This window comes from Elaeis guineensis, chromosome 5 (genome assembly GCF_000442705.2).
Source record: "Elaeis guineensis isolate ETL-2024a chromosome 5, EG11, whole genome shotgun sequence".
NCBI lineage: Eukaryota > Viridiplantae > Streptophyta > Magnoliopsida > Arecales > Arecaceae > Elaeis > Elaeis guineensis.
In genome coordinates this window covers 18,984,113-18,999,846 of record NC_025997.2, presented here as the reverse complement: position 1 = coordinate 18,999,846, position 15,734 = coordinate 18,984,113, and the positions used below count along the sequence as shown (strand labels likewise).

The 15,734-nt window shown below is 37.1% G+C and overlaps 1 protein-coding gene across 1 annotated transcript; it reads right to left on the bottom strand.

Moving 5' to 3' along the window:
- Positions 1–433: 433 nt before the first annotated feature.
- LOC114914223 (agmatine coumaroyltransferase-2-like) lies at positions 434–1,933 on the bottom strand. The gene has a single exon (XM_073256977.1). It carries the CDS (start codon positions 1,883–1,885, stop codon positions 563–565), a length of 1,323 nt encoding a protein of 440 aa, XP_073113078.1. The 5' UTR covers positions 1,886–1,933; the 3' UTR covers positions 434–562.
- Positions 1,934–15,734: the final 13,801 nt, after the last annotated feature.

Genomic DNA, 15,734 nt, shown 5'->3' with positions numbered 1-15,734 from the left:
CTGTGTGTCACTCAGGTTAAAAGCCTATTCAGCCATATAGACAACCACCAAGAATCTTCGTTAAAATATGACCACTACTGATGACAAACAACCTCAGATTTGAAGATCCTAATGACCTAACAAATCAACGGCTTACATTTTCATTTCTGTATAAAGAGATAAAGAGAGAACCTTCGAGATACACAACCTCATGCAATATTAAGCTCATATTCCCTTCTTTTTATTATTCTCAAGTTCTAACTGACTTAATTATTAAAGGATCTCCGACCGGAAAATCTCCGGTAAATGCCGGCTTCTTTGCAGGTCTCTGTTATCGTCCCGACATCCGGATCCTCTGTCCTAAACCATATCAGCATCCACCAGAGGCTAACACAACAGTGATAATAACCAGCAACAAAATATATTTTTTTTATTGTCAAAAATATTGTTAAAGAGATATTCCACACCAAACTTTTTATTTCATGACTTTATTATACTTAATAGCAACAAATCATGCTTCGTAGTAAATTATTTTTGTTACGAAATGATCATTTTTATTGCAGATATCAGCTGCGCTTGCTGGTTACTCCGAAGAGTAACATATTTGTTTGAAGGAGGCTTGGTTGTAGTCGAATAAGGCGACATGGGCCTCAATGCTTCCATCTCCGATGAAGGAAGGTACGAGGAATATCACTCCCTCGATAGGCAGGAACGATGGCATAAAATAGAATGGACCTCCACCACCAAAGTCGAGATCATATAAGGGCAGCCTCAGCCAGCTATCCACGTCCACGTTAGGGCACAACACCCACTTGTCTGCGTCGGCCGTCGGCACCAGCTCCTCCTTCTCCACCACCCCCGAGCTTGCCAAGTCTATGAACGACTTGAAATAGGCGTCGTTCACTCTCGCGACGGCGTCGCGGATGAGCTCGGCCGCATACCGCAGCGGGCTGTCCACGAGCTCCCGCACCTTAGCTCGGGGGTATGCCCATAACACCACGTTACCGAAGTACTCGTCCGGCAGGCGTGGGTTCATCCTCCTCCTCCCGTTCACCGAGATCCGGACGTGGGTGGTCTCAGACTCGTGGAGCCTACGAGCCTTGGTGACCACCCTCCACAGGTGAGCCATGAGGCTCTCGAACGTGCTGTAAGGCTTGCTGGCCCCTGCCGAAGCCCGGGCCTTGAGCTTGGTCAGGAATTCCTTCGTGAAGTGAGCCTTGTGGACGACTATGTTGTCCTTGAGAGGATCAGCCTTTTCAGCGCCAAACTGGTTCTTGGGTGCGAACTCCACCCCTCGGTGCTCGAACTCCTCCAGCAGAGGCGGCAGGCGAGGGGTGAAGAACGTGCACCGGTCGTGCACGGCGAGGCTAACGTCGAGGCCCCGCGTTGCGAGGCTCCATGCGATCAAGAAGTTGCTGGCGGCATGGGCATCGGCGACACGGTGGTGCGAGGTGAACCCCATCACGAGAGAGCCGCATGCAAACCGCGTGAGCTGGACCTGGAGGAGCTCCGCCACGCCATGCACCTCAGGGTGCAGGCTTAGCAATGCCGACGAGGGCTTGAAGGGCAACGCCTGGTCCAGAGTGGAATCCACCGATGCCTCGACGAACCGCACGCCCTCGTCGTTGAGGAGGATGACAGGGTTCCCTTCGGCGTCCTCCCCGAGCCGACCGGCGAACTCCCGGTACTCAGAGAGCACCCTGGTGAGGCCATTCTGCATGACAGAATTGGGAGGAGTTGGTGCACGGAAGGCGTAGATGCTTGCTATGTGCATGTCGTAGGTTACTTTATCGAATACGCTCAGGGGGACATGGGGAGTGGTGGGTGGAAGATTGCCTGCAGACTTGGGCTTGACGATGCTCGTACTCTCCACGCTCACCTTCAGGATTTTGGTTGGGCTCGGCATGGCTGCACTGTGTGTTGGAGGAGATCTGTGAAACTTTGGGTTTGCAGGAGTGGTGCTGCTGGCCTCGCTTAAATAGAGTAAGAATGGGTGATGTATATCGCCCCATGAGGCACCAAACTGGTGGAGAGGTGGATGAGAAGTATTTATCAACGACGAGCGTTGTCCCTATTTTTTTTTTTTTTTTTTTTTTTTTTTGTTCCCTTTGTTTTCCGTCTATTTACAAGGTTGACTTGGTGAAGGATTCGCAGGTCAGCAGAGATTAGGTAGACCGGAGAAAAGAGCGTTAGATAATTGTATGTCGGATAATGGCTGTTCTAGGAACCTACGTTGGATAACGGTTTTTTATTACAATTAATCTAGTGCAAGGAGCGGGAAGCAATCGTGAGAGGAAGTTCTGGAATTTGCTAGCTGGCGTTGATTTTGGCCATTGTGTTGCCAAGCATTAATCGTATATTCTGTGAATATTACATGAATATGATGAGTTGGAACATTATATGTGTGTGTGTGTGTGTTGCGCGTATGTATATTGTAAAGGTTATTGGAAAATTGATGTAGTAGGAGTGTCATCAAGCAACCTTGTTGCAATGGAGAAGCAGTTGGGTCCGATAAAGGTCATACAAGGTAGCCTATTTAAATTACGAGGGACCGTCGCTGATATTTTTGATTTTTCAGACCTCTATCCCGGACAGTCTCCATTGAGAGAGAGAGAGAGAGAGAGAATGCTTCATCACACTTCTATATACCTCTATATATATATATGTGTGTGTGTGGTGTGTACATATTAGAACGGAGGCTTCTGCCTCCGTTTGAAGAAATTATTAGATAGACTGATCATTCTATCATACGCAAAGTCAATAAAAACTCCACACATCAGTTTACTCTTCATTAATTACTAATCATGCTTAAATCTAATTGGTTGTGAGGTGAAAAGGAGCCAACCAAAAATTTTTATTGGCTTTGTCCACGGTGGAATGAGTCCACCTAATAATTTCTCGTTTGATGTATGGATAAATGGACAAAGCCTCCGTTCGCCACATGTAAAAATCTCCGTCTGCCATGTATAAAAAGTTCCGAAGGTGTTTTACTTCTTTCGGTTTTTGGAGCACCAGGGCCATCCTCTCTCCCGCTCGCCATAAGCCTCCACACTCCTTTTCTTCTATCGTGCGTGGACTACTTCCCCTCCCATATCCTCCTCACGAAGATTTTTGTTAAATATCTTCTCCCGTCGTGATTTTTTGATAGAATTTAGAATTCTTGGATAGAGATGTGATGGCGCACGAGAGGTGGGGTGCCGCGATGTTGGAGGCCCACGGCATGGCGTCGTCGTCGTCCTCGACATCAGCGAGGAGGTAGATCCTGTTGGACTTCACTGAATCTAGAGTTCTTGGACGGAGATGTGATGGTGCGGGAGGGGTGGGCTGCGGCATTGGAGGCCCACAGCATGGCGTCGGCATCGGCCGCGGCATGTCGCATTAGCTCAAGAGGCTTTGGTGGACGAATGCCGACGGTCGAATTTCGGCTCGCTTTGGATATAGAACCGATGCTGAATATGTTAGTCTCGAGGGTTACCTTATAAGCTGGCTCTCAGTTGCTTTTCTTTTATGAGATATATTTCTTCCTTTTTCTAATGTCAACAAAGTGACAAGCTTAATGTGGAGAGGTCATTTGCTTTGATACAGTGGGCGGTGTTGATCATGTGGCAGGCAAAACGGACGATGGAGATGTCACGGCAAGATTAGGTTTCGAGTGGAAGGGACTGGAGAGGGGTGTGGGGGTGGTGGCGGTATTTGAGCCAGCGGGCGAGCCACGGACAAAACCAAGAAATTTTGCACTCGACGCCAGGGGTGGAAACCGAAAGGGATGGAAAAAAATTTGGTTGATAGGTTATGTATGTTAACATGAGTAATTTTTTTGTTAATTATACCTTGAGTTATTTTGTATAGAAAAAACTTCGGAATCCGTTCATCAATTACAACCGTACATATATGACATGATGACTATGATAGGGTAGATTTTGATAACCGGTATATGAAATTTGATGAATTTTATGTTTATAAAAAAATTAATCTTTTACTAAATTTATTGCAGTAAATAATAATTTTGCAAACACCTCAATCATATGAGTTTTTTAAAAATCAAGATTGTTAATAATTTTGCACCCACCTGTAATATGGTATTTGCCACAAATTCTGATTATAGACATTTCCTACAGGTAGGTTTGATGCTGATTAGTAATCTCAAACATAGTTAAAGTAGTAATATATCTCAACATACAGTAAAATTTATTTTGAAAAATAAAATTCTAGCTAAAGAATGCAATGTTGGAGCCTACACGGTGGGGTGGTAATCTAAAATGAAGGCATGATGAATGGAGCCAATAAGATCTAAAATATACGATTGATGAATGGAATCCATAAGATCTAAAATGCATGATTAGTATAGTGCACCATCATATGGTATTCTAAACCACCTTCACTATTCTATTTATCATGATTCAGACTTTAATTTGAAGTGACAACACCAATTGAGAGGCTATAGGATAAAAATGTCACAGATCTTTGTGATGTATATCCATACATCTAATTAAATTACTGCTTAAATCTACATAATTATACTATTGAGGTAGAAAAGAATTTATACTACAATGTGGATTTATTAGCTAATGTGATTCCTGACGGGCTTCATATATCCTCTCATCCCTTGCCTAAGACTCATTCACAGGATAAGAGATCTTTTTTATATTGTAAAATAACGTCATTTGCACAAGAGACCTAGGTGATATATTTTTTAGATAAGAAAAAAAATATCTCCGTTCATAGTGCGGGTTATATGCTAATTTTGTATTAAAATATGGCTAAGAGGTATCGATTGCCTTATAAATAGTATGGTGTGCAATAAGGAGTTATTGGTTTAAACTATTTTACCATATGAATTTCAAACCATCCAATAAAATACCATCATATTATTTGATAAAATTTAAAAAAATCAATAAAAATTAGATTGAAAATAATTAATTATGAATTGTATACTTTATTTTTATTTATATTTTTTAATTATATAGAAAGTTTTTAAATTTTGAATCGTGAGATGATACGTAGCTATATGTCTTGTTGGATGATCCAAAGTTTGTATAGTAAAACGGTTTTAATCAATAATTTTTTGTTTATAATCTTTATGTACGGATTTATGATGCATGACCGTATGATCATGTACAAAAAAAAATGTTTGACATATGGAGGCAAAATAGCCCTGGCTGCACTTAAACACTAAGTTCATCATGAGATTGTCCTCCCGCTACCTTGTAAGGTTCTCGGGAATATAAAACTGTCTCGAGAAGTGTCCAAAGTAGACGAATATCTTCGACGAATTGTTCATATGCTCGTCCCTTCTAAACATGCTGACCAAAATAGTGAGCAAGCAAGTTTGGATGATGGCCCCGCTCAAGTTATTTTTTTTATTTTTTTTAAATAAAAACTCTCCTTAAGTTCGAAAAAATATCTGTTGCAATGATGATATATACCATGTCAAATTTATAATAAATCAATAAAAAATTTTGTATTTTATCAATTGGCATATATTTTATCAATTTTCGTAGATTATATCCCATACTATTTCACTCTTTTTCTACTGTTGATTGATTTGTCGGAACGGTGACATGGTATCAGTGTTGCAATGAATATTTTCTCCCTAAGTTCCATGCACGGGCCGCTTGAAGCATCCCAAGGGAGGATTATGGCTGCTACATGTCAAGCACCTGCATGCATAAACGAGCCAGTATCAACTATGAACGAATCCAGCTGCTGCTTCTCGTTTAGACTGGATCAAAATATACCTTTGATAAGCCTTCACCCGGCCTGTAGGCGGGCCTTGCCACTGAAGCCATTTCGGTTGAGTTGTATTGGACTTAGTAGGTGATGCATTGGTGGTTAATATATTACTTTTATTTCTAATATGAAATATTAATTCCCATGAATAAGTGCCACTTTCTAGTTTCGACAACTTAACTCTTATTTGTTCACAATATAGATTGACCCACATCAGGTCTCCACGAAAAATACTTTACCTAACTTTGTTTAGTTTGGATATATAACCTTCTAGCTTGAGCCGATTATTAATGATCCACACCGAAAATGATGTCTTGTGCATGTAATATTAACTTGAATGACGACTTTGATCTCGGTCAAATCTAAGTGTTATTAAGTTTGGATAGAATGAAGTCATTCAAATAAAAATAATTAAACATGCATAAGGGTAATATCTAAGATCCTATAGGTATAGAATTAACCATGCATCACGTAAAAGTCAAAAAAATTTAAAAAAAAATAAAAAAAGATCGTGGCTCGCACTGATGATTAATATATTATTTTCTATTTTTTATGCGGGGCAATTGTTCTATAAATGTACTGCAGTCAATTGGGTCGGCCACCAACCCCTTAGCACTAGTAGCCCCTTTCTTTATACTTGTTTGGTAAAGAGTCTTTTTCTGTTTAACCACAAAAACAGTATTTTTCTTTGTTCCTCTTTGTAACTTTCTATCCTTACCTGTTGAGCTATAGCGGTAGGTACTAGGTCGTGCATTAGGCTTGGGATATTGGTCTGGAAGGGAGTCTAATTAATATTCGGTTGTTGAACTGAACTTCTCAAAAATCTCGTAATGCTTCTACTTTAACAATAATAATTTTAGGATATATATGGTTAGAAAGTCAGATTTTAGAATGAAAATGAGAATGAGTATTCTCATTTCTGCTGTTTAGTTGAAGAAAATTTTATTCTCATTCAAATTTTTAAAAAAAATAAAACTATCCTAATCCCACAAAATCCAATTCTTATTTTTTTAGTATTTAAATATTATTTCAATTCCGATTTTGATTCAAGTTACAAATTATTTCAATTTATTCTGATTTTGATTTCAATAATAAATCGGCTGCACCTTAAATTTTTTCAGAAGCGAGCATTTTAATTGATCATTCCATCCATATAATTTATATAGATATTTCTGGTTTGCACGGCTTTTAAATAGGAGTGGATACTGGGAGGAAGTGGGTCTCGTGGAAATATTCTGATTAGGTTGAGAATATAATAAAAATGATATTTCATAATCATGGATTTGAAGCTGGTAGCGTGGCGCATGCTATAATGACCCAGCCCAATTTGGCCCAAACTAATTATTGGGCTTGGTCACACGTATGCCTGGCATGTGCTGGGTGAAGAAGAAGACTTCTAATGGAAGTCTTTTTCTTCCTCCGAGTTTGTTGGAGAATCAGAGTCTTAGGGCATGCCGGGCTTGATGATGTGATCTATAAATCTTTCTCCTCTTTTCTCTCTATGTATCATGTTCAAAATCTCGATCAATCGCTGTGGAGGCCATCGATTGTTTGGATTCCGTCAAACATCTCCCGGCAAATCACTGTTGATTTCTTACTAGAGATAAGGTAAGAATCTCTAGAGTGTCCTCTCTTTCCTTTTGTTAATCCTAAGATCATGATTGATAGCCAAATTAAGCCATTAGCCACTGAATTTCGTGGTGGATCGAGCCCCACTTGTTTCTTTCTTTTCTTTTCTTCCGTTGGACTAGCCGCCATCATCGAACATGGTTGTGCTTTGGTTGTCAAGGCCGGGCCAAGCCGTTGGAGGGTTGTTGCCTTTTGAGGTCACCACCAAGGAGGTGGCTGGTCTATATCTCTATCTTCCCTTCCCTATCTCCGCAAAGAAGAAAGAAGAAAATGAGAGAAAGAGGAGGAAGGTAGAAAAAAAGAGAGAAAAAAGAAAAAAAAGGATAAAATTTCTCTCTCCCTTCCTTTTTTTCACTTACTTTTCTTCATTTCTCTTTCCACTTACTATCTGAATCATGACATCTTGGATTGCCATTCATCGACGAATCATAACATCCTGATTTACCACCATGGGCTGGCATATGAATATTTTGATTTACCACCATGAGTTGAAATACAGATATTCTGATTTGTCATCATGGGCCGAAGTGCGGATATATTGATTTCCTACTACAGACTGAAGCATGGATATTATGGTTTGCCACCATAAGCAAAGATGTAGTTCATGGTTTGTCAATCATGAGTTGAAGTGTAACTATTACTAATCCAAAATTGAAAGACAACTATTGATTTAGATCATATTAATGAAATATGAATAATAAGTCATATGAACCCATTGGTGATTTTTATACTAGAATTATAATAATATACAATGTGCGATATGTGCTTATATAACTGTTGAGTTATATTGGATGCCCGATACGAGATTTATGGCTTATGATTTCTTTTTAATACTACTAACTCAATATTCTGAATTGTATTATTATATTAATGTAAGTGTGATGAGATTCTTACTAGAATATAAAGCTCACAATCTCAATTTTCTCTTTTTTTCAGAGTTGCAAGATATATAGCATTGGATGAGTTTGACTGTGCAGTTCGATTGATTAAGCATCTTATAGGTCTTGTATGATCTCTAAGATTTGTTCTAGAGTTCATGCGGCGATATCATATGGTAGACCCAGGTGATGGGTTTCAAATGTAATAGAAGTGGTATCAAAGCTTAAGTTTAAAATTACTAAGGATTATGACATAAATGATATCGAAACTTAGAGTTATAATTATTTGAAACTATGACAAAAGTGGTATTAGAGCTTAGATTTAAGGTCACTAGGGACTATGATATAAGTGATATCAAAACTTAAGATTTTGATAACTAGAATTTGTGTCAAAAGTGATTTGGTTTGGCTTCTAATTGACAATTTCTATCTTAGGTTATAATCTGAGAAGTTTGACAAATTTATGATCTTATTGATTGGCAAGTTGTTTAGTGAACCTAGATAACTTTAGTGGATTTAGATTAGAGTGCATAGCAAAAGTCTAATGGTTTAAGTGAAAATATTATGATGATAGAGGACTTGAATAACTTTTCTCAATAAAAGTGGCTATTTAGAAGCTCAAGGATAAGATGAGGATTGTGTATCTTTAAAGGTTGCACTTTGAGATATATCAATTTCGAAGGCAAAATTATTGTAAGAAAGGAGAATATAATGACCCAGCCTAATTTAGCCTAGACTTATGGGGCTTGGTTGCACCTATGCCTCGCACGTGTCGCTCTAAGAGGAAGACTTCCAATGGAAGTCTTCTTCTTCCTCTAATTCCATCACAGAACTAGAGTTCTAGGGCACACCGGACTCCAATGATGTGATCTATAAATCTTTCTCTTGTCTTTTCTCTATCCAACATGCTCAAAACCCCATCAATCATCAGTGAGGCCATCCAATTTTTCTTGAATTCCATCGAGTGTCTCTTGGCAAATCATCATCAATTTCTCATCAGAGATGTGGTTAGAATCTCTAGATTATCCTCTCTTTCCTTTTGTTAACCCCAAGATCACCAATGATTGCCAGGTTGGGCTCTTGGCCGCCAAATTTCGTGGTGGACTAAGCCTCCCTTATTTCTTTCTTTTTCCTTTTTTCTGCCAAACTGGCCATCTTCACCGGATGTGGTTGTGCTTTGGTTGCCAAGAGCTGAGCCAAACAATTGGAGAGTTGTTGCCGTCTGAGGTCACCATCATGGGGGTGGCTGACCTATATCTCTATCGCCCCTTCTCCTATTTCTATGAAGAAGAAAGAAGAAAACAAGAAAAAGAGAAGAAAAGCAAAAAAAAGAGAGAAAAGAAAAAAAGAAAAGGAGAGGGAGAATTTCGATCTCTTCCCTCTCTTTACTTGCTTTCCTTAGTTTTTTCTCCATTTTTTTCTTCTACAAGTTTCTCTCTATAATTTCTCTCTCTATATTATTTCTCTCTCTTCATGAATTTTTCTCTCTAAAAATCCTATTGATTAATAAAGGGTTTAGTTATCTAGGTAACTCAGATCGACCAATTGATCCTAGGAGGGATCTTGGAATTGTAGTGCTATGTTATTTTCTACTATTGATAATCACCTATGATTTTTATGTTTGATCTTGATTATATAGAGGTGTAACTGTTTATACAAGATCAAGTAGAATATCTTATTCTCGAATTTTTAGATTGGGGAGTTGATCGATTACTATGTTTCCAAAACCATTAGAGGCAAGGATCCTTTTATATGATCACTTATATGTATGTTTTGTACTATATATAATGATTTTTGGCTTTGTGTTAGGTATAAGATTCTTTATTTTACATATATATATATATATATATATATATAAGATTGGGGAGTTGATCGATTACTATGTTTCCAAAACCATTAGAGGCAAGGATCCTTTTATATGATTACTTATATGTATGTTTTGTACTATATATAATGATTTTTGGCTTTGTGTTAGGTATAAGATTCTTTATTTTATATATATATCACATTTTGACTATTTTGATTGTTAAGAATATGATATGTGATATTTTGAAATTAAGCAATAAATGCAATATAAATTATTGAATGGTTTATTGATTATGTAAGAGGATTTGGACTAGCCATGATGTGGATTGTCGGTCACGGACTGAATCGTGATATATTGGATTGCTAATCATAGATCAAATCATGATATCTTGGTTTGCCATCATGGATTGAAGCACGGATATTCTGATTCACTATCGTGGGTCGAAACACATATATTCTGATTTGCCATCATGGGCCAAAGTACAGATATGTTGATTTGTTATCATGAACCAAAGTGCAGATTTTATGGTTTGCCACTATGATCTGAAGCATGTTTATAGTTAGCCAGTTATGGGCCAAAGTATAACCATGGTTAGTCTAAAACTAAAAGACAACTATTGATTTAGATCATCTTAAAAAAATAAAAATAATAAGTCATATGAACTCACTAAAGATCTTTATACTGGAATTGCAATAATATATGATATGTGATAAATGCTTATGTAAATGTTGAGTTGTATTGGACGTCGGACACGAGATTTTATGGCTTATGATTTCTTTTTGATATTGCTAACTCATTATTTTGGATTGTATTATTATATTAGTGTAAGTATGATGGGATTTTTATTGGGTTATAAAGCCCATAATCTCAATTCTCTCTTCCCTTTTAGAGTTGCAAGACATATAACATTGGATGAATTTAATCATGCAGTTCGAGCGAGTCATCTTATAGGCCTTATATGATCTCTAGGGCTTGCCATAGCATTCATGTGGCCATGTCACTTGGTCGATCAGGATGATGGATTCGGAATGTGGCATATGCTAGCAAATATGCCGCAACAAATAAAAGATTAGCACCCCTTAATAAATTTTTTTAAAGTATTTAAGAAGTATTGTGGAAGACAATTCTGGACATTAGAAAGGATTTGAGATGCTACATGCTGGTTGGTGTAGACTTCGACATTTCATAACATGCTTTTAGTGTTGGTAGAAGTGGGTAGTTGACACATAGGACACTATATCAAAAATGGGGAAAAAAAGTTTCACCCCATCCCAATAATTTAAAAGTAAATATCATGTGTTTGAAAACTCTACAAAATCTAATAAAAATCGGATACATGAAGATCATATTGGATTTGTCTTTGGCAGTTTGATCACGAGAAACATAGAAATGTAGACCAACTATGGAACGTGACTCGGCCAAGACTGACCATGATGTATAGAGATAAAAGTTGGAGAATGTTTTGGAATAGAAGTGGGCTTATGTTTATACCGTGCATGAAGTATGTGGAGTCACGTGAACTTTCACAATTGTTGAAGATCGTGATAACCAACATGGACAATTACAAAGCTCGATGCTCACTTGATAATTTTAGTTGTGTATAAATTATTGAATGTAGCCTGAAAAAGGAGATCTTTTGGCCAATCAATAAATTATATATCTCTAAATTTTTTACTTTTAGTTTCTCAATAAGACTCTAACTTATGAGTAATACCAATAAAGTATTTTGATCATGTCTCAACTATTCCTTCTATCAAACAGGATGTACAGTACAAATTTTGTTAGTTTAAAAATTTGTAAAATCTTTTTAGATTAAAAATTGGCTATATGGAATAAAAAGAGATGACTCGACTATCCCACAATTAGTCCAGTTAGAATAGAATAATAATAGAATAAATATAAATAAGAAAAATTAGAGCTCCTGGAAAGAGCAAATTTCAAATCATGACCTATTCTTTTCCAAGCCATGCTTTTATTGCATGGGATGCTGCAAATGCTCCACAAATAGGAAGAATCCTAAAGCAAAATGAAAGGTCATTGAAAAAAAAAGCCAACCCCTATAAATCAAATAATTGACTACATTGACTCCTGTAGCAACACTTTCTACTAGATTTAAATAATCAAAAGAAGCATGAGTTATATATTCTGCAGAATGTCATTCTCGCAAAGAGTGTATGACTTTTTTCAGCATACTCAAGTCTAGTGTTGGAAAATATAGGTAATTTCATGCATGTATTTTAAAAATTTTTGAAATAAAATACAGTAGAAGACAACTAAATTAATCATATTAACCAAATATGCATATGATCTAATCATCAAATCAACCTATTCTAAGATCTATGACATGATATGCTGCATATAAAATCTAAAAAATATAAAAGATAAAATTTGCATGTATATATGTGAGTGCGGATCGACGATCGCCGCTATTGAGAGACATGATAAAGATGATCTTCGCTGATTGCTTGTAGCCGTACATGTATCCAACCTCTACAAAAAGTCTACTCGAAGCTCCAATCTGATCAGTCTTCTCGAAAATGCTAGCTCGCGCGAAGATCATCTTCTTTACTGATCTGGATCCTTTCTTCAAATCTCTCGAACCTTTTCAGAGGTTGAAGATAGACATCTGGAGGAGATGAAGATGTAAAAGAAGTATATGGAGGAGATGCTCTTCTTTCTTCTTTTTCTCTCTTTCCAAACCCTTAGGATCAAATCTAGGGTTTTTAGATTTTTCTTTTGCTCACCCAAAGAGGAGAGGACCCTCCTCTATTTTTTCATGCTATAAACTCAAACCCAAAGCTCCTCAATGTGAAGAGCTCTCTCTCTTCTTTCTTACATGCACAAAAGAAAAAGAGTTTCAATTTATTTGGCATGTAAGGAGTTGGGTTAGAAGAGTCCAAAAGATGTTGGACTCTTCCAAGAGATGTCGCCTCCTCACACAAATCCAACACCAAATAAATATGGGATGCCCCAATTCAGATTTTTTCATGGTAAAACCAGATCTTATCTGATTTCCCACGATGAAGAATTCCTCTTTTGTTCACACAAAATAAAAGAATAAAAGGATTGGTGTGGAGGGTGATTTGGATAAGAACAAACACAACTTGATAAGAAATATTTTGAAATCCAATTTCAAATCTTTCTTTTATCAAAACCCAACCAATTTTGGTGTGAGAGAGGAGCAATATCAGAAGTTATTGGCATGAAAAAATCTCATGCAAAATTCTTTTGTGCATGGAGAAAAGTGGACTCTTGATTTCCTTATTTGACTCCAAAACAAATCACATCTGGTTAAACCCAAATAAATAGATGAAATTCAATCTAATTAGATTCATAATTTTTTAATCAAATTAAGAATTGATTTAACCAAAGTCCTAATTAAATCAAGGATAATTCTCCTTTAGCGATTAGGTCATCTTATAACCTAATCGGATCAAATCTAATTGAATCTAATTCAATTAGATTTTATTTAATCATCTTTGCTTAATCAAATTAAGTTAATTAGTAATCTAATTGCTAATTAATCTTTCATTAATTTACTAACACTCAGTGAATAAATTCATTGCAACTTTTGCATAAGGTTGGCCATCAATCGAATTGACGATTTAACTCTTGAACGATTCTCAATCGTTGATCAGCCACATGATCAGTCAGAAATTTCTTTTGAGTGTGACCCCATAGGTTCGAATCTAAATTGATAATATAGGAATAAATTTTTAAACCAATCGATGTAACTATCTAGTAATGAGATCCGACATCCGGATAGGTCGAATGATGGTGAAGCAACATTCAAGAACTTATTGGCGTATGGTTATCGTATAATTCATCCTTTTGATCCTAATGCTCAAGGACGACCTAGGATTTAACTATCAATCTAAGATAAGTCATCCACATTATATTTGAATCTTTCAAATCCATCACATGGATTATCCAGGCTTAGATTTTGCTAAATTGAAATATATTGATACATTAACTCCTACTAATTTGGAGGGATCAATCCCATCTTGACTCACGCACCGACTTGATAAGTACTTGACTGCACTCAAAAATCTTCCATCATTGAATTAGAAATTCAGATAGTCTGGTATCAAAGTATAGTAAGTTGCTTGCAAATCATCGTGGTGATCTCAGATCAGAGGGATACTTATACCCATACTGTTAATGTGGCTTAAATTTTCACTATCATCAATAAAATCATCTCAACACTCTATCTTACCAAATGCCCTTGCAAGGGCACTACTAAGCACTACAAACACCAAGTCCAGGCAATGCCTAAACTTACTAACTTGGACTATCTTGGTCATCATATCTGTCGGATTATCATGTGTAGAGACTTTCTGCACAATTACAGTACCTTATGATACAATATCCCGAATGAAATGATATCTGACATCAATATATTTTGTTTGCTCATGATACATCTAGTTCTTTGTGAGATGAATGGCACTCTGACTATCACAAAATACTGTTGGCTTATTCTGTATCAATCCAAGATCACTCACCAAATCCTATAACCATATAACTTCTTTTACTACTTCTGCTAGAGCCATATATTCAACTTCTGTGGTAGACAAAGCAACTGTAGTTTATAATGTTGCCTTCCAACTGATAACACTACTAGAAAGAGTAAACAAATAACCTGTCAGAGATCTCCTCTTGTCTAAGTCCCCTGCAAAATCTGAATCCACATAGCCAACAACTGAATCACTCATCTTGGCCCTATCGAATGTCAGACCAACATCTGTAGTACCCTTTAAATATCTTAGAATCTATTTCATTGCTTGTCAGTGCTCTCTCCAGGACACGCCATGTATCTACTCACAACACTGACTGCATATGAAATGTTAGGTCGAGTGCAAACCATAGCATACATGATGCTACCCAAGTACTAGAATAAGGAACACTGGACATGTGCTCCATCTCCTCATTTGTTTTAGGTGACATATCTGCAGATAACTTGAAATGGATAGCAAATAGAATAGTTACAGGCTTAGAATTATTCATGTTGAAACGCTGAAGTACTTTCTCAACATAAGTCTGCTAAGACAAGAAAAGCTTTCCAACACTTCTATCCCAGTAATCTCTATTTTCAAAATCTTCTTTACAGCACCCAAATCCTTCATCTCAAACTCATCACTCAACTGCTTTTTCAGTATATTAACTTGTGATATACTTTTAGCAGCAATAAGCATGTCATCTACATACAACAACAAATAGATAAAAAATCATCTGAAAGCTTTCTGTGATACACAACTATCATATGAGCTATGAATAAAGTCATTACAAAACATGAATGTATCAAATTTTTTATACCACTACCTAGGTGACTGTTTCAAACCATATAAAGATTTCTTAAGCAAGCAAATATAGTTTCCATACCTAGAATGACAAATCCTTCAGGCTGACTCATATAAATTTGCTCCTCCAACTCACCATGCAAAAATACTGTCTTCACATCTAATTGCTCAAGCTCTAGATCATGAAGAGCAACCATAGTAAGAAAGACTCTGATGGAACTGTGCTTCATAACTGGAGAGAACACTTCATTGAAGTCAATTTCCTCTCTTTGAGCAAAGCCTTTAGGTGCTTCTATCCCTGGAGTGCCTTCCTCTTTCTTGAAAATCCACTTGCAGCCTACCACTTTCTGTCCCTTAGGCAATGTCACAAGCTCCCAAGTTTGATTCTTGTGAAGCAATTCAATTTCTTCACCC

Bases quoted from the DNA above. Each gene is read 5' to 3' on its own strand.
- LOC114914223 (XM_073256977.1), bottom strand. From the start codon at position 1,885: ATGCCGAGCCCAACCAAAATCCTGAAGGTGAGCGTGGAGAGTACGAGC.